This window comes from Doryrhamphus excisus, chromosome 19, assembly GCF_030265055.1.
Source record: "Doryrhamphus excisus isolate RoL2022-K1 chromosome 19, RoL_Dexc_1.0, whole genome shotgun sequence".
NCBI classification, from domain to species: domain Eukaryota; kingdom Metazoa; phylum Chordata; class Actinopteri; order Syngnathiformes; family Syngnathidae; genus Doryrhamphus; species Doryrhamphus excisus.
Window position 1 is genome coordinate 7,366,437 of NC_080484.1, and position 18,494 is coordinate 7,384,930.

Here is an 18,494-nt window from a genome sequence, read left to right on the forward strand (position 1 = left end):
ACCAAAGAAAATACAGATTTTTGTTACAACATATTGCAACAGTAGGATTGACTTGCACAACAAAGTGCTGGGATTAAGTGTGCATAACAAAGCAACGTGGAAATATGATTTGTTATGTAATGAACCATTAAAGACATATTTGAGAGTAATTATGGAAATAATCTGATCTTTTGAGCACTCAAGCAGTGAAAGATAATACCCCAATAAGTTAATATTTGTCTTGTATAAATACTAAAGTGATATTTGCATTTATATAAATGATATTTGAATATAAATGCTCTCCTATTCAACAAACACATTGCAGAAAATGTTTGACTGCTTTAGTGGTAACCCAAAAAATAAAATATCACATGAATGTGATAAATGCTGTTTTAAATTGCGGATTTGGTGCTTGGAGGCATGGTTGACGCCACATGCTTCTCCTCCTCCGACGAGAAGTCGGGAACTGATTTCTTGGCCACCACGCTGTCCAGCCTCTGGCCCATCAGGTATGGGTTGGCACTCTGTAGACAGGATATGATAAAATACGGTAAGTCGAGGAGTAAGTTTTATTAGTAACTCAAAAGATATGTTGGTATGTTTTTTCACCCTTTTACTCCGCTTTGGTCCTCCCTTTAGTTTTTGGTACAGAAGTTCCTTATTCTGCAAAAAAAAAAAAATATATATATATATATAAGGACGTTTCCCAACCAGTATGAATGTCTCAAGTCAATATTTCAAATGAATACATAAAATAAAGAGCCAACTCTACCACAAATGACACTTGTTTTAAGTTTTGATTGACGTTTCCAACAGTTTCCAACCACCACCACATCACGTCATCTAACAAACAATTACAATGGCTGAAGCAGCTGGAAGAAATATTTGCTTTTGCTCCTTCTCTCCCTCTACAGATGTGAAGTTATTTTTAAACTTACTGTCAGCTAGTGATGCCGTACCAAGGATTTATTTCTGATTCGATACAAAGTCAAATTCAGGCTGGTATCGGCGACACAGAAGGGTACAAATCATGACAAAGAGAAGAGGAGCGATGATAACCATAGAACAGGAAGTGGAACTTATCGCGACAAAGGAAAGTGGGTGAAACACCTCCGTCCTGGTTGTTTAGTACAATACTAGAAGAATTACATGTCCACAGGTACTTGCAGGCTCAGACTTACCATTAGGCAAACACAGGCAATTAATTGACTATAGGGCCCTGACATTTCCTAGGGCGCCCAAATGCCTCATAAAAGCAATGATTCATTTTTTCTTTGATTTACAGACCATGTTACTATTTTAGGTGGCACGGCGGTCGAGTGGTTAGCGTGTAGACCTCACAGCTAGGAGGACCAGGGTTCAATTCCACCCTCGGCCATCTCTGTGTGGAGTTTGCATGTTCTCCCCGTGCATGCGTTGGTTTTCTCCGGGTACTCCGGTTTCCTCCCACATTCCAAAAACATGCTAGGTTAATTGGCGACTCCAAATTGTCCATAGGTATGAATGTGAGTGTGAATGGTTGTTTGTCTATATGTGCCCTGTGATTGGCTGGCGACCAGTCCAGGGTGTACCCCGCCTCTCGCCCGAAGACAGCTGGGATAGGCTCCAGTACCCCCGCAAGCCTCGTGAGGAAAAAGCGGTAGAAAATGAATGATGAATGTTACTATTTTAGTCTTAATCATTAACATGCTTAAAATTACATCCAAATGGGTAATAATTCATGATCGTTTCAACCACTCCCCCCTTGTTTCTCATGCAGTGGACTGTTCCATGGTACTGCACATGTTCAGATTGATTCGGGATTGGAGAAAAATGAAAGGGGGTTACTCCAATGGAGCAGATGAGGAGAAGGTGAGGCGGAACAGCGAAGATGTTAACCCTTTTCACAGTCGCAACAAACGTATAGCCACACGAGCCATTGTATGAGAATGCAGTCGTTCGTAGAGTGATGCTTTTCATCACAAAGATGAGACTGATTAAATCTTGCCTAATGCTTCTGATGAGTCACTTCTTATAGGTAATAATTATGTTTGCATATTATCAGAGGTCATACTAGCTACTTTGTAACCTCTGCCCAGGTAAAATACACTCTAAATAGTAATTCAGAGTATCTGTTGACACCACTTGATTTAATACATAAATGCAATGTAAAAAAATGTAATTAATTGATTTAGATAAACTTTCTAAGTTGCTAACTTTATTTTTTATGTTCAAATAATAATGTTGGCTATTACATGAACTTAATTTAGCATGTCATATACACTCAAATTTTATTGTTGGTAAGCTTAAAACGGAATTCAAGTTGCCATGACTTAATAAAATTAGCTTGGTAACATAATATATATATACGAACACACACACACATATATATATAAAGTTACTGCTACTTAAAAAGCTGTGTGCATTGTTATTATAATTAAGTTGACAACAAATTAAACTACTTTGAATAAAATGATTAAGTCAGTTGACTTAACATATTTCTTTGAGTTATGAACTTAAAAACTTGTCCCTATGACAACAATTATTCAGTAAGCATTACTTAAAATGAGCTTTGAGTGAAGAGGAAAAGCTAATTTGTGCAATGTAATATTGTTTGTTGGTTCAAAGCAATTTCAAATTAAGTTGTCATAACTAAGAAAGACTAATGGAAATTGTTGCGTTTATTTTTTGTTGTTGAGGCTAAACATGTATTTTTTTTAGTGTAGGAGCTATTCACTTGCTGCAGTCATAATGTGTACTGACCCACTTCATCAGAGCCGGGTACTCATTTCCGTGGTCATATAGGTGTCGGTGCTTTTGGAACTCCCGACTGAACTCAGCCGTGTCTGGAGCATTTTCCATACACCCGTCTGTTGCTGTAGATGTAGATGAAGCACATTATATGCAAATTATTATCATCATCATCACAAAATGCACAAAAAGAAAACAATCGAAGCATGAATGTTAGATAGTACCTGTCTTTCCTAAAGGACAAGGGTTCGGAGGGTCCGGGTAGCTGTGATCGTCACTGAAGTCCTTGGGAACGTTGTCACCTGCCAGCTCAGCCACAATGTTAGGAATGTTGCCATAAGGACCAAGGTGCTGCAGCCCCTCATGAGCACCACCTAGTGGGGGAATATGTAAGGTAACAGCAGTATGATTGTTATTACCTAAAATATGTACAGTATCTAACTGTAATTGACAGGCCAAAAGAAATGGCACAATCTGTTCAACAGCATCTCACATTACCCTGGATGCTCTGCGGTCCTACGATGTTGGTGGCCTGGTGGGCCGGATATTCCACCCTGGGCCGAGCGATGCCCAGCTGCTCCATGACCCCGTGCAGGAGACGCTGGATGTCGGCCTCAGACACCTGGCCGACACCGGGGACACTGCGGGCCGGAGCACCGCCTGGTTGCAGGGCCACCACAAGACCCATCAGTGATAACCGCACCGCCCAGCTCATCTCCGTCATCTGCAGGTGACCAAAACAAACACATACATCGACGATGCGAAAGATGTACAAAATAGAATTCTGTTCAATCATTACGCAATTACATTTGAGTAAAGATATTTATATTTATTGTAATGTTATGACGCACAGAAACGCAAAATGAATTGTGTAGATCAAATGATGGCGCCGAGTAAACACAGCGGTTAAGGTCTATTTATAGCCAGCATCACGAACCTATACAACAACACTATAACCTATGATTTACATTTAGGCGATAAGGTAATTTAATTAAAACGTTCGCCACAAAACGACAAATATAACCTAAACACTGGTGTAGCTATTTTTCTTTCTTACCTCGTATCAATAAAACGACCTGCGGACTAAACAAGATGTCCGTCAAGGTACAACCACAACGAATGCCCGCGTTTCCGGATTTCAAAATATACTTAAAGCAACAAAGCACAGGTGAATGATGCGCCATTTAAATACACAAACATTTCCCAGTGCCTTTGGTTTGAGTCGCCTGAAATGTCAAGCGTCCAAATGTAGTCACTCGACGCTAGTTTATTTTGAAAGTCCATGCCTTGGTTTCCGCTAGCTTCTACCGTAGTGTCCAACAAAATGTCCAGACTGGGTTGCTTCGAAACCAACAATCCTCTCTTCTGATTGGCTGTTACAATTGTTCAACATTAAAACGATTGGGTGTCAAATTTCAACATTGACGTTTCATTATTTGCTTTACAAATGAAAAAGACTTTAAATAAAGGCTGGATTGGAAAATTATGTAAACAGTATGAGCTGTAATTGGATTTTAGAGAAACACAACAAAACCTTTATTAGGCATGAATGATACAATGGCATCACACAGACAGTTTACAACACACAATTTGAATAAAATATTAAATAGTGATTTCTTATGGAGATGAGCGCCTCCTCCATGGTGCAAGATGAAGTGCAGGGGAGGATGTGGAGGAGACCACATCCTGTCCTCTAACCAGACTTGGAAATGACCAAAACACAAGTCATGTCAACACACAATTGCAATTCAAAATGGCTACTTTTCAAATGGTCCAACAATTCCAAAAACTCACTTTTTCATTTTCTGTAATGTAGAATCTGTACCAAGACTCAAGGCATCCGAGATGGAAACTGCAAGCGATGAATTATGTTCTACAGAGGTTTATGAAAATGTTGTATTACCATTCATGCAGAATAAACGTACTTTGTGTGTGTATGGAGGTACCTGCACAAGGCATGCAGGCCCTATAGAGGACCACGTTGGGGAAAGTCCCCAGACCAAGACTCCTCCTGAGGATCGGTCTTTCTTGCAGGATGGACTCTTGTTTCTGCTGAGTGATTGGTGTCCTGACCTTTGACCTTCCTTGAAACCAGGGCACAGTCTTCGCTGACCAAATGACAAACACATTTTTGAGCAAATGGTGAGTGAAGCATATGGACCAGAAGTGCGGGATTCAATGAACTGCTGAATCTCCCATCGTTGTCACATGCATGAACCAGAATACTATATGCACTTCAAATTTCACTCTTATCACGATTTTTGAAAATATGAAAATGCTGTGGTTGACCACTATTCAACCCCAAAAATATGCATATTTAAGCAAACGTTAACTATATTTTTGCATTAAGCATAAACGGGACTTTCAAAAACATGCACAGTAGTAGTAATTAGCTTCATTAGCATGAAGGCTAGAAGTAAAAAGCAGCAGCTAACCTTGTTTTATCAGAAGGTAAATACCTTAGTATATGATGTAGTCATGGTTATAGTTTAGCAGTATTACAGTGTACATCACATGTTTAGCAATTCTAGGAAGATGAGTAGGAAGAAGCAGAGCTTATTTAATAGTTTGTTTACTTCCTGTGTTACATGTTCCCTACTATTAGTCATTTATCTCCGTATAACTTGTTACTGTAGACTACAGTAGTTTGCACAGGTCACTGGTTAGTAATATTACATTGAGACAAAAGCTACCATAAAGAAACAAGGAACTCTCCAAATGCTAACGTGGGTTTATATTATGCCTTATTCTCTCTTATTATGGCTACTATATTGGGTCATATGAGTGTAAAGGTGGCTATAGGGATGTTATTTCATGTCTAGAGAGCTCTAATCTTTCTGTGTTTACTACACATACTGTATAGAGTATTTGATTTATAAATAAGGAACCATACTTTGTGGAAATAAAGTATGGGATGGCTGAAGGGGTGACCGTACTTGCCAATAAGCTCTGGGTCAAACAGCTGTGGCTGGAGGCAACCTCACAATGTTTTTATAATTACCATTATTAACTCCACAGTGTGGGCTGCACATTTGAATGGTTAGCGCACAGACCTCACAGCTAGGAGACACGAGTTCAAGCCCACCCTCGGCCATCTGTGTGTGGAGTTTACATGTTCTCCCCGAACATGCGTGGGTTTTCTCACATTGCAAAAACATGCTAGTTAATTGGAGACTTCAAATTGTCCATCATTTGAAAGTTAAAAGAAAAATTAGGTTTCAAATTCCAAAACCAGCCTTTCCCAAAATGCTCCCGGCTACCATTTAACGTCCTACCTTTCAAACTGTGACTCTTTCCAGTGCTTTTCTTTGAGCTTGTTGTCTTGAAGCTCATCAGGAACTCCATACTGTCCATGACAACTTTAGGAATGGCACCTGTTGAACATATAGATCAATCCAAGGTCTTAACTGGCAACATCCTGACAGTTGATGGGATTATGGCACCAAATGATTGGGGCTTTTCGATGAAGGTGCGCAGGATGAGAATTCGGAGTTCAAAGCGCCCTTCAGACATCTCATCCATGTTGGGGGGTGGTAAAAGACAGGGAGCAAAGACGGTGGCCAGATTGGAGCTGGTCATCAGGTTTTCTTCACATCTGACAACAAAATACCATCAGTATTAGAGTAACATCTTCAAATTGCTTAGGTTACCGAATTAACACTACATTAATCTTTATGACAACGTACATGTCAAACATTCAAAGTGAATAACGTAAAAAATTGAACAGTCAAAAAGGTGTTAAAGCAACATTTTCTGGAAAAAAAATATGCCTTAAAATTTAAAACCACATCATGCATTTTCTCCTGCAAGATGCCAGCATATTGCTTGACAATTCAAATCAAATCAATTCAGCAAACCTGTGGGATACCCTGGCCAGGAACTCAAACAAGTAATGTAAACAGGAGGAGTTTCTGGCAGGCAGTAAGCAGGACAGCATTTGGAGGGCAGAGGTTCTGTCCTGCAGAGATGGCAGCATCTGTGCTTTGAGCATGGCTTCTTGGATCGCTGAGGGAAACAACGGTTCTGGTAGTTCCCTGGAGAACTGCTTGATGAGGGTGGCCACATCGTAGGGGATAGCTGTGGATAGACATGCCTCTCCACGATTCAGCTTGGCCTGCAATGTTGATAAATCCAGAACATTTAGGTAAACATGAGGTTCAATGGAGTGGCTCAATCCACCAGATGATGCCATTGCTCCGAGGAGGACAACACACCCTCAGGGTCTTGATGCGAGGAAGAGAGCCTGGTTTTCTGAAGATACCCACTGTCCCAGCACGCTCCAGAAGAAATGTACAAGCATCCACCAGAAAGCTGAGACACACCAGTGTCAAAACGTATTTAAATCACAACATCACGAGTAGCTTTTCCTCACTTACACTTACCAGGGCACAAGGCCAAATTCAGGAATCAAGCACCTTGACAAATTCTCCAGAGGAACACCAAAAACCTTTGCACCCCCAAGGAAGAGTCTGTCATTTTTTCTCTCGACGCTTTTCACATTTATTCCATGACTGACTTGAAGGTGAAAGCGAATTACATTACTGTCCAAACCCTTCATGTTAAAAAATCACCAAGTGGTATTAAAAACAATGATTACTATAACATTCGCTTGTAAAAACACAAGTCAGCCGAGGAGACGGGTGCTAATTAGGCTCATTTATACCACCTGTCAAACACAAACGTTGCTGCTTTTGTGGCGGCTGGGAAGTCAGAGCGGTTCTACTTTTAACCAATTAATCGTAAATTAAAAACAAACATGGCTGTCATCCACAATACGGTAGTTTTTGTAATCAGTTATAGTTTTGTGTTTACTGACTGAAGTGCTTGAGTTAACAAAGTCTACGCTATGTAGTAGATATTTCCTAGTGGTATTAAAAGCAACACCAGATTTTCTATTCTTTTTTTTTCTATACCGTGCCGTTTTGAATTAAACCGAGAGGATTTACAATGTAACTGTCATGTGAAGCGGGTTAAATAAATAGCCTGTACGCATGCGCACAGACGCAAAACAGTTGTCTGTTGGAACCTGTACAATAAAGTTTTGAGAGCTGTCCGTCATTCATCCTGCTGAATAGAATACAATCCCATCGAGCCTATGAAAACGCCACAGTAAGTATCGACATAAAGTACTTGTATGTACTTTATGTAAATCCTGCACTGAAGGTTTCATCAAGAAAGCGCTCAAGGGACATAAATGCAGAAGAAAAGCTCAACATATTTCTTGTAGTGGAAATCTTGGCCATGAAACCTGTTAGCTTCATTAGCATGAAGGCTAGAAGTAAAAAGCAGCAGCTAACCTTGTTTTATCAGAAGGTAAATACCTTAGTATATGATGTATTCATGGTTATAGTTTAGCAGTATTACAGTGTACATCACGTTTAGCAATTCTAGGAAAATTAGTAGGAAGAAGCAGAGCTTATTTAATAGTTTGTTTACTTCCTGTGTTACATGTTCCCTACTATTAGTCATTTATCTCCATATAACTTGTTGACATTGTGCTGTACATGCTATGAATGCACTAGACAAATCAGTTGACTGTTAAAGCAGCTATTTTATTACAATGGTACATGTATATACAGCATAAGGCACAGTAGAAATACAGACATGGGGTAGGAAAGTTGCGTTTTGGTGGGATGTCGCGGTGCTGATGGTGGAGATTTAAAAGCACTTCCTGTGAACGATGGAGGGGCCTGCCTCATCGTACTCCTGTTTGCTGATCCACATCTGCTGGAAGGTGGACAGAGAGGCCAGGATGGAGCCACCGATCCAGACAGAGTATTTCCTCTCAGGGGGAGCGATGATCTAAAGATGAAGGAGAGGTTGATAAGTGAACCGACACACAAACAAACTGCTTAATGAATGCTTTCATTTCCGCCAGGTAACGCTGCTCACCTTGATCTTCATGGTGCTGGGGGCCAGGGCTGTGATCTCCTTCTGCATGCGGTCAGCGATACCAGGGTACATGGTGGTACCACCAGACAGGACGTTGTTGGCGTACAGATCCTTACGGATATCAATGTCACACTTCATGATGCTGTTGTAGGCGGTCTCATGGATACCAGCAGACTCCATACCTATGCAGAAGGAAGTATTGCAAATCTAATTGAAAAACGATATATTTTTATTTGTTTGTTAGGCATTCTGATTGTCAGATTGGTCTTGAAGAATGAATGGGATGTGGTGTGTTAGTACATACCAATGAAGGAAGGCTGGAACAGGGTCTCGGGGCAGCGGAAACGCTCGTTGCCGATGGTGATGACCTGCCCATCGGGAAGCTCGTAGCTCTTCTCCAGAGAGGAGGAGGAGGCAGCGGTGGCCATCTCGTTCTCGAAGTCCAGAGCGACGTAGCACAGCTTCTCCTTGATGTCACGCACGATCTCACGCTCAGCTGAGGGGGGTAGGGGTTCACTGAGTTTGTCTTGCTTTCATTGGACTACAAACATGCTTTTTGTGGACGTCATGGTATGTACTGAACAATGAAAGGATGCGAGGGCCACTTTGATATTATATTTTTATTTTTTATAATAAGATTTTATATTTGACATATATTTGAATATGTCATTTTTTTCTTTTTACATAAAATAAATCTTCATTCTTAAATAATAATAATAATAATATTTTTCTACTCATAATATTATGACTTTATTCCCATTATATTCACTGACTTTTTCCCCAACCTATGTATCCAAAAATTAGAACTTTAATCCTTATATTTATATTTTTATTTTATATTTTTAAAATAATTAGAATATGACTTTTCTCTCTTCATATTTTCACTTTATTCATGTTAAATCAAAGCTGTTTTTTTTAACTTTCCAACTATTTCAAACTTTATTTTCTTGTCATAATTATGACTTTATTCTTCTTATTACTTTTTTATTATTATTACTTCTTATTATTACTTTTTTCCCATCCTAATTTTCCAAAAAATATAACTTTATTTGTTGTTTTTCATAATATTACAACATATTCTCAAAAAGTTAAAAGTTTTTGTCATTCCATTCGATATGTTTTTGTTTTAATTATTTAGACTTTATTCTTGTAATATTACTACAGATTTTTTTACATTTATTTTTAGTATTGAAGTACAGCAGAGGTGTCAAACATTTGGCCCCCTGTCGACATATGAATTACTGTATGTTTTTAGAAAATGGCCCCCGGGCCGCCGTTTGGACACTATACTCTGATTTTGAATGAATGCTGGCAATGTCGCACAATTAGGAATTTAACAATTAGGAAACATAACAATAGGTTTTATAGAATTCATTTTCTTGGTTCTTTTACAACAGTTATTCCTAAAGAAGGACCAGCATCAACAAGAAGAGAAGAGCTGTCACCGTACACGTTTTCACTAAGGTATGGTTTTTATGTTAGTTTACTATTAAAGGAACTGTATGCAACTCACATTTGTTGGTAGTCATGTGCATGTCCGTGGCGCATAAATACACAAAAGCCATCTTGGTGAGACGACCGACAATTTGCAGTCATGTTGTTGTTATGACGATAGCTATACATTCAAAGATTGCTAATGTTAGTTGCTAAACTTTGCCAAATCACTATCATTTGCTGATAACTAACATAACTAATGTGTGTGTTGTCAGCGTACTCAAAAGCAGGAAGAGGAGAGATATAATGGAAATACCATGAATAAGTTGCATACTGTCCCTTTAATAATGGTAACCTTGTATGCCAACTAGCAACATTAAAACATTTGCTATTTTTTTACTAGTGAAAGTGGTTAACCTATTTTTAGACTTGAAGGATCCTAGAACTGTGCATGTATATTTCAATCTTGCAAGTTAGTGGCCGATTATCCTGAATGGCCTTACCAGTTGTGACGAAGGAGTAGCCACGCTCAGTCAGGATCTTCATCAGGTAGTCGGTCAGGTCACGGCCGGCCAGATCCAGACGCATGATGGCGTGTGGCAGAGCGTAACCCTCATAGATGGGCACATTGTGGGTCACACCATCACCAGAGTCCAGCACAATACCTATCCATAGAACCATTTGTCAGATAACATCTCCAATAGCAAAAACACATTTTGATACCAGTTTCCAACGGGCACTCACCGGTGGTACGACCAGAGGCGTACAGGGACAGCACTGCCTGGATGGCCACATACATGGCAGGGACGTTGAAGGTCTCAAACATGATCTGGGTCATCTTCTCTCTGTTAGCTTTGGGATTGAGGGGGGCCTCGGTCAGCAAGGTGGGGTGCTCCTCTGGGGCCACTCGGAGCTCGTTGTAGAAGGTGTGGTGCCAGATCTGATGAATCCGATGGACAATTTGTAAGCACTTTGTGTTAAATCACGATGCCTGATTCTCACCTTCTCCATGTCGTCCCAGTTGGTGATGATGCCGTGCTCGATGGGGTACTTCAAGGTCAGGATACCCCTCTTGCTCTGAGCCTCGTCTCCCACGTAGCTGTCCTTCTGACCCATGCCCACCATCACACCCTGAGCAGGAAAGAAAGCCGCCTCAGAATTGCAGGAAATAAGGTGCATATACACACACCGCTTACAGCAGGGGTCTCAAACATGCGTCCCGCGGGCCAAATGTGGCCCGCAGGACACTAGTTTGAGGCCCCCGCCTTGATATGAAAGTTTAACGTTAGTGCGGCCCTCGCAAGTTTGATATGGATGCTGTATGGTATCATGTACCCAGAAAAAATTATTACGTTTGATTAATGTTCATGTTAAAGGTTAAATAACTGTTAATAGTTATCCTCCCTATCCGTGTGGAAGTGGAAGTATAAATGTGACTATAGTCGTGTTTTGTCATGTCTACAGGGCTGTAATAATGCTTTGTTCATTTTAATCTGAAAAAAATAATTTGTCCACCAACTATGTGGGGTTTCTTAAGTTTTTATTATTTGCCGTTTTATTATTATTATTATTAGATTTATTTATTACTGATTGATTTTCTTTATTCTTGATTTTATTGTAGAAAATCGGAACCAAAGCACTGAAAAAGTTTGTATATTTTTCTGTTTTTAATAAATGCGTTTTGGTTTTTTTTGGAAAATCTGATGCAGCCCAGCCTTGCCCAGACCCTAGCTCTAGTGGCCCCCAGGTAAATTGAGTTTGAGACCCCCGGCTTACAGTAAAACAGGTTTTAGTTTAAATGAGGATTGTATGGTTTGTCACCTGATGACGGGGGCGTCCAACAATGGATGGGAAGACAGCACGGGGGGCATCATCACCGGCAAACCCAGCCTTGACCAGGCCAGAACCGTTGTCGCACACGAGGGCGGTGGTCTCGTCGTCGTCGCACATGTTTGGTCTGTTGTTGATTGGCCTTCTGTGTCAAAGAACGCAGTTTTTAAACTTACAGTCACATTTTAAACACTGCAACACTACACTGACATTCACATGGGCACAAATCTCCTCACTTGACTCACACCAAAACAGGACATGGTTTGATTCCCCAACACACTTTGCTCTATTTTTAGCCACGGAACCCTTGTCATCCCTCACCCCCCACCCTGCTCTACTGTATCTCATCATTAAAACACAGACACTTAACAGCTGAGGCGGTGTGTTCTCTGACAAGTGGCAGCAAGGACCTGGGTCTCCCCTCAGCTGTCGCCATCTTATAGTACTCCTTTGTTTCGAGGTCCCTGGACCAGTTTGGCTTTAATAATGTCATCGCTATGCTTCCTTGATTGTTAAATTAGAAGCTTGGAATACTTGAAATGAAATCAAAACTCAAGGAAACTGGTTTACGATGTTCTATCAAATTAGAGTTAGAGTTGGAACTCTAAACTGTAAAGCTCACTTTATCCACATTTAGTCTTTTTCCTCATTTTGCACTGAACCATCTTCAAGCACAGAATTATAAACATAACACCCTGATCTACACTACACTTGAAATTGCATCAATACTGTTGCAGTTGGTCCTTGAACCGCCATGCTTCAAAAAGTGCAGCAAAGAAACCAGTAAAGGGACTCACCTAGCGTTGCAAGATGCAAGACTGGAGTTTCCACTGGGACGAAGGGCCAGGGTACGAGGGATCCTTAAATATGCACCGACGTGCTCGGGCTGGGGGGGCAGGTGGGCGGACTCTTTAGTTCACACAAGTCCAAATATGTGCCGCTCAGAAACATGGGGGAGATGGTGTCGGGGACGCCACCAAAATGGGGAGATCTGGCCTTAGGATGGCACTTCATTATGTGTTACAGTTAAAGGCTGAAAGAAATGTAATGTTATCCAATCACTGATAAGGATTACATGCTAATTAAGTATGATTAAATATGATGATACTGCATATTCAGGATTTTTAGACTTGATGATTATGTATATTTGCTTCATACACAGCAGTGATTTTTTTCCCCTCTCATATGTTTAACAGGGGTCCCCAATGGAGCCCACTAAAGATGTGTTAATATGACTAAGCTCTCAAAGGCCACTGGGGAAGTGGGTGATTGAATAGAGTGACGGTAACACGAGCTCCTGTCTGAGCTGCAGTCAAGGAGCCGTCTAAGGGGACTTGCTAGTGTCATGGCATGTGTAAAGAGCGAGGCTGGGGAGAACCAGGGGAGGGGAGACAAACACAAGTAGGACAGCTGAGATGCAATATTGTATGAGGAGGGAGGTGTTTGGTGTGAAGGGGGTGGGGGGGGAGTGGGAAGAGCTATAGCCCAGACCTCCAGCAGACGACAGATTCCCTGGGATGTCCTGTGCAACAGCAGTAGGCAGCCTTCTCCACTCTGATTGGCTCCCGTCTTTCCTTTTAGGGAAATGGAGCGTAACAGGTGCCGGAGACTGCATGCACCCTCCCCTCAACAGGCTGTCTGGAGGTCGTCGAGACCCCCAGGCTCCATATTTGTCATGTTGCGTCGCTATGCCGGGTTAATAAGAATGTAAATACCTCCCACAACATCAACCGTTCCATTTGGAGGCGTAATGTACTTTCAAGAGAGATGCTACTAACCCAACTTGCCTACTTTTATTCCCAGCTTTTATTGGCATCCTGCTAGTTTGGACACTAAAAACTCTAGTATCAAAAAGAAATAGTTGAAAATATTGCAATATCAAGAAAATAATCCATTCAATTCTTGTGTTAAATAAAAACAAAGACGTCCCTGAGATACATGTCTCTCATTGGACAGTGACAGTATGACTTACCCGGCACTGATTGTGGTAATGACATCACGCCAAAAGCTGTCAAGATGAGCCTTATCAAAGCAAAGGGAATTTGGACTCGGATGTCCCACTCATGGATTATGTATGATCCCGTCTAAACTCACTGTTGCTATACTGACCATTCTATATTTACCTTTTTTACAGCAGCAACATGTAGCTGTAGCAGAAAAAATATTCTGCCAGTCGAGTCTTGCTTTGTACATTGATGGTGGACGACATTTAGCTTTATTACAATGCGTAATCATTTTCATACTCTAGCTCCACACTACCAATGATGCTTGGACTTTTATAGATAGATTATAGAAGAATAGAGTTTTGAACCATTCTTTGTGAATTTGTATTTTTTTTTAATGTTTTCATAATTACACAGGCTGAGATATGCTTGGTTGACACCCCCATTAATGTCCCTGTGTGAGTTTAACTTTGACTTTGATACTTTTGGTCACCATCAACAAGCTTCAGGCATCATTTTGTTTTCATATTTGGCAGAATTGGTAGTGTTCATTTCAACTGGTTGGTTTCCTAGCACATTTGAAGTATCGTTGTGAAAATGGGGTTGGGGCGTGGCAGGCTTTGAGTTTTATTGGTTCCTGAACATCCCAACAAATCTTTTCACTGAAACCTTACAGTTTTGTCTTCTTTTCAACTTTGACAAAATGGTGATCAATCCAAATGACTATTCACATACAATTGTTTAAGGTGTCCAAAGCCATTTGTGGCTTGATTTTCTTTTTTTTTTTTTTTATTGGCCTGAGGCACATTCTCAAAATATAATTTAACAACAGAAAGCAAAATAACAGCATGACCAACATGTTGTCATTGGCTGGCAGCACATTCTAAAAATGTTGGTTTAACAAGGAAAACTAAAAAAATCTGCAGTAATTTTACAAGAATAAAGTCTAAATATTAAGAGAAAATTTGAAAAAATAACAGCAGAATATTTAATAAAATACTGTCATTTTACTGGAATAAAGTCAAAACACACAAAGAGAAAAAAGTCATATTCTAATGAGAAAAAAGTTGCAATTTTATGAGAATTGTAATATTATGAAGAAAAACAGGGCAGAATGGTAAGCATGTTGGCCACAGAGAGGAGTTTGCATGTTCCCCCTGTGCGTGCGTGGGTTCTCTCTGGGTTCTCCTACATTCCAAAAACATGCTAGGTTAATTGACCACTCCAAATTGTCCATAGGTATGAATGTGAGTGTGAATGGTTGTTTGTCTATTTGTGCCCTGTGATTGGCTGGCCACCAGTCCAGAATGTACCCTGCCTCTCGCCCAAAGACAGCTGGGATAGGCTCCAGCTTCCAGCAACCCTAGTTAGGATAAGCACCATAGAAAATGGATGGATATACTATTTTGTTAAAGTCGTGATGTTGTGAGAGACGATGGAAAATTAGGTTGGGGAAAAAATATGGGAACAAAGTCATAATTTCATAGTCATTATTAAAGAAAAGGGATCAATCCAGTGTGTACTCCGCCTCTCGCCCAAAGTCTCCAGCATAGTCCAGTGACCCTAGTGAGGATAAGCGGCATAGAAAATGCATGGATGGAAAATTAGGAAGAGAAAAACAGCAAAAATGGGGAACAAAAGAGCAAACCATACACAATACATATTGTTTTTACATATTTACATATTATTTTGATTTTTTTTTATATTTTAAAAAATATTTTACATATTTACACATATATATATATATTATATATTTTTAACAATATTTTACGTATTTACACACACATATATGTGTGTAAATATGTAAAATATTTTTAAAAATATAAAAAAAATAAAAATAATATGTAAATATGTAAAAACAATATGTATTGTAAAACGTATTCACATGTTTTGGTTAACAAAATATCAAAGTTGCTCTTGCATCTTGCATCATAGTTTTTCAGTATGTGTTCCTTGTTTGGACACCACTGGTGATCCTGGAATCTGCAGTTTAGAAATTGATCTAAAAGACTGTCTCAGCTTGTGTAAATATTTAATAGTTCTTCCCAGTTATTCCCATTGTTCTGAGCATTGGTCGATCTAATGAATGTTGGCAAACCTGCATTATTTTGTTCTGAAAGAGAAACAATAGAATATGACTTAGCCTTGCTAATTTAAAAGACATTATAGATTGAGGTCAGTGTATGTAGAGTATCATTTTGACCCAGTCCATCCTAAAATCAATCTATTCAAACTTGAAGCGATATGTTTCATCCAACACTGGAAAACGAATGGTTCAAATAAGTAATGCCATCACTGTTTAAAACCTCAAAGCTTACAGGAACAGACACCACATTTCTAATTTGGGTCTTCATCTCAGAAGGTTTGGGGAACCCTAAATTAAATCAATACCTTCTTTGGTTGTTAGTCAGAGGCCCCAAACCCCGCTTTATGCCAATCAGACACCAGAGACCCCCTCCTCTCTTTATCACCGTGCCTTTATCAGGCTCAAGCAGATGGGTCTGAAACGGGTCATGATTTTTGAGGCAAGTTCCGTCCTTAAAAGGAAATGTAGGACGCAAACGGTTTGTCTGTCTTGACAGCTGCCCCCTTTGCAAACCCCCCCCCACCGCCCCCAGACACACACACACACTTCAGCAGCTGTTTGAAACAACTGTTAGTTCTTAGTAACAGCCAGGTCTACCTCCTGCTTAGACAGCAGTTTACCCTGCATGACTTGCAGACAGTGGGCATTTAAATATCATCATTACAACCCATCTGTTTTACTCCAGTGCATTAACACACCTTGAAAAATAACAATAGCTCCAGATTGTATCGGTAGTTTTGGCATTTCAAGTTGTGGTTTGGTGTTTTCTTTTAAGTGCATGATGAATTGCATACAAGCATTGTCATAGCAGGCGGGTCTATTTCAGCAGCAGCCGTTGACAATGAGCGATGCTACATTGCATTATTGTCCATGGCGCTAACATCCATCACTATGACGTACAGCATGCCTGCTGTAAACAGCTGCTGGGGCGCCGGTTACACACTACCTAATGGCACGTTAATCACAAAAGTAACAAAGCATTTTATATTTATTAGGATGACAAAATGGTAACACAGGTTTAAGGTCACATGGACAAAAGTATCGGGACACCAGACTATTTCACCCAGAAGAATTGAAGATAGAACTAGATGATGCAATGTCAGCAGACATCGTGTGTGAATTCTGAAAGGCTGAAGTGAAACTGAAGTGAAATCAAAATTTAGAATGAACACAGCAGTTGAAGCTGAAGCTGGACTGAAATGCTGTGGAAATATGCTAAAACGTAGAATGAAAGTCAGAGTAAATGGATAGTTTGAGCTCAAATCGAGAATTGAGCCGACCATCTCTGGGTCTGGATCCAAGCGCCCGAACAGCTGAGCTGTACAACTTTGTGGCAACAAATTTGCCACAAGCGGGGAAGCCAAAAAAGTTTAGTGCGACAGGTTCGTGCAACATTTGACATCCAAACCTGTGACCAATGCCCCATGGACTACATACTCCAAAGCAAATTGACAGACCAATTAACTGACAATAACATATATTTAGAGTCTCACTATACATGGAAAAGGCACAGCAGTACCCCCTACCACCCACCCCCCTCCCCCAGGAGCTTTCCTCAATATCTTTGCACTTTGAGTGTGTGTCAGGGTGTGTATTATTGAGTGCTGAGGCCTGCGTAGCAGTAGCGCAGACACCATGCAAGCAGTTTGCCAGATAATGTCAGCTCTATAAATATATGGGGTGCTTTGGAAGTTTCCATGTCAGTGCTCCATTGTCCTGCACAGTGAAGAGGAGACCCACAACTGTGTGTGTCTTTGTGTACAGTGTGAAAATCACTGCACAGGTGGTGTGAAGCGGCAGCAAGGCGGATGAATGTAATTCACATAATAAAAACATATATTGTCGATATCAACAGTGGGAGTGCACTCCCAATCTAGCTGCCAGTTTAGCATGGAATGTGCTAAGGCTGACGTACCACATTTTTCATTTTTTCAATTGGGGACTCCAAATTGTTCATAAGTATGAATGTGAGTGTGAATGGTTGTTTGTCTTGCCATTGGCTGGCAACCAGTCCAGGGTGTACCTTGTCTCTCGCCTGATGACAGCTGGGATAGGCTCCAGCATGTCTGCGACCCCCGTTAGGATAAGCGGTACAGAAAATGGATGAATGTATATACAGTATATGTTGTTCAGTTTCACTACATTTAAAAAAAGCAAAAAATGTCCAAACTTTATGAACCACAGATTTTTTAAAATGGGGGTGGGGAGAAAAAAAATTGTGGAATATTATCCAAAAATAGGGTTGAATATATATTTATATCTATATATTTATTTATATATAATGTATATTTTGATACCTAATTTTTGGGGGGCGCAAATGAAAGTTGCACAGAATTTTTTTTAAACTTAAGTCCCTAAAGTCTAAGTAAAATAAAAATAATAATAATTATGAACAAATTAAATAAGCAGAATTTGCACGTTGGATATTTAAGTTGGATTTTTAAATAGACTACAAGACTATCTTGAAGTGGCGAATCTGCGAATCTGTGGAAGAATAGTAGGCGGAAACCAGTTGTTATAGAAACGCGCGCCGCGTTTGTTTATGTATCGCTTCCTCGTCGACCATTGATGACGTAAATCTCTTCAAGCGTGGTCCCGTC

The 18,494-nt window shown here is 40.2% G+C and overlaps 3 protein-coding genes and 1 long non-coding RNA gene across 5 annotated transcripts; 1 reads left to right on the forward strand and 3 right to left on the reverse strand.

Annotated features, from left to right (window-relative positions):
* Positions 1-3: 3 nt before the first annotated feature.
* LOC131107651 (neuroendocrine protein 7B2) lies at positions 4-3,935 on the reverse strand. Its single transcript, XM_058057879.1, has 6 exons — positions 3,767-3,935; positions 3,208-3,433; positions 2,934-3,083; positions 2,722-2,834; positions 589-642; positions 4-503 (listed from the first exon to the last, which is right to left on the reverse strand). The coding sequence occupies exons 2-6, from the start codon at positions 3,431-3,433 to the stop codon at positions 372-374; spliced, it is 675 nt and encodes a 224-aa protein (XP_057913862.1). The 5' UTR covers positions 3,767-3,935; the 3' UTR covers positions 4-371.
* A 281-nt stretch (positions 3,936-4,216) lies between these two features.
* Positions 4,217-7,617, reverse strand: LOC131107647 (inactive Rho GTPase-activating protein 11B-like). 2 transcript variants are annotated; one of them, XM_058057871.1, is made up of 8 exons: positions 7,092-7,617; positions 6,924-7,020; positions 6,567-6,823; positions 6,153-6,304; positions 5,985-6,083; positions 4,656-4,817; positions 4,504-4,582; positions 4,217-4,411 (listed from the first exon to the last, which is right to left on the reverse strand). In XM_058057871.1, the coding sequence occupies exons 1-8, from the start codon at positions 7,265-7,267 to the stop codon at positions 4,327-4,329; spliced, it is 1,107 nt and encodes a 368-aa protein (XP_057913854.1). In that variant the 5' UTR covers positions 7,268-7,617; the 3' UTR covers positions 4,217-4,326. The 2 variants fall into 2 exon arrangements, 1 of the variants encoding a protein (XP_057913854.1); XR_009120291.1 differs by having other exon boundaries at positions 4,343-4,411; positions 4,656-4,812.
* Positions 7,618-7,666: 49 nt separating this feature from the next.
* On the forward strand, positions 7,667-13,661 carry LOC131107654 (uncharacterized). The gene is made up of 5 exons (XR_009120292.1): positions 7,667-7,818; positions 8,588-9,106; positions 9,999-10,065; positions 11,057-11,208; positions 13,447-13,661. It is a non-coding gene; the product is annotated as an uncharacterized LOC131107654 (long non-coding RNA).
* actc1a (actin alpha cardiac muscle 1a) lies at positions 8,232-12,688 on the reverse strand. The gene is made up of 8 exons (XM_058057870.1): positions 12,663-12,688; positions 11,857-12,007; positions 11,038-11,166; positions 10,780-10,975; positions 10,539-10,700; positions 8,906-9,097; positions 8,602-8,783; positions 8,232-8,511 (listed from the first exon to the last, which is right to left on the reverse strand). The coding sequence occupies exons 2-8, from the start codon at positions 11,983-11,985 to the stop codon at positions 8,368-8,370; spliced, it is 1,134 nt and encodes a 377-aa protein (XP_057913853.1). The 5' UTR covers positions 11,986-12,007; positions 12,663-12,688; the 3' UTR covers positions 8,232-8,367.
* Positions 13,662-18,494: the final 4,833 nt, after the last annotated feature.

Coding starts and splice junctions, on each gene's coding strand:
- actc1a (XM_058057870.1), bottom strand. CDS start 11,985: ATGTGCGACGACGACGAGACCACCGCCCTCGTGTGCGACAACGGTTCT. Junction 11,167..11,856: donor TTGGACGCCCCCGTCATCAG/GTGACAAACCAT, acceptor TTTCCTGCTCAG/GGTGTGATGGTGGGCATGGG. Junction 10,701..10,779: donor CGCCTCTGGTCGTACCACCG/GTGAGTGCCCGT, acceptor TTCTATGGATAG/GTATTGTGCTGGACTCTGGT.
- LOC131107647 (XM_058057871.1), bottom strand. CDS start 7,267: ATGAAGGGTTTGGACAGTAATGTAATTCGCTTTCACCTTCAAGTCAGT. Junction 7,021..7,091: donor GAATTTGGCCTTGTGCCCTG/GTAAGTGTAAGT, acceptor GGTGTGTCTCAG/CTTTCTGGTGGATGCTTGTA. Junction 4,583..4,655: donor GGCCTGCATGCCTTGTGCAG/GTACCTCCATAC, acceptor AAACCTCTGTAG/AACATAATTCATCGCTTGCA.
- LOC131107651 (XM_058057879.1), bottom strand. CDS start 3,433: ATGACGGAGATGAGCTGGGCGGTGCGGTTATCACTGATGGGTCTTGTG. Junction 643..2,721: donor ACCCGGCTCTGATGAAGTGG/GTCAGTACACAT, acceptor TTTTTTTTGCAG/AATAAGGAACTTCTGTACCA. Junction 504..588: donor GACCAAAGCGGAGTAAAAGG/GTGAAAAAACAT, acceptor TCCTGTCTACAG/AGTGCCAACCCATACCTGAT.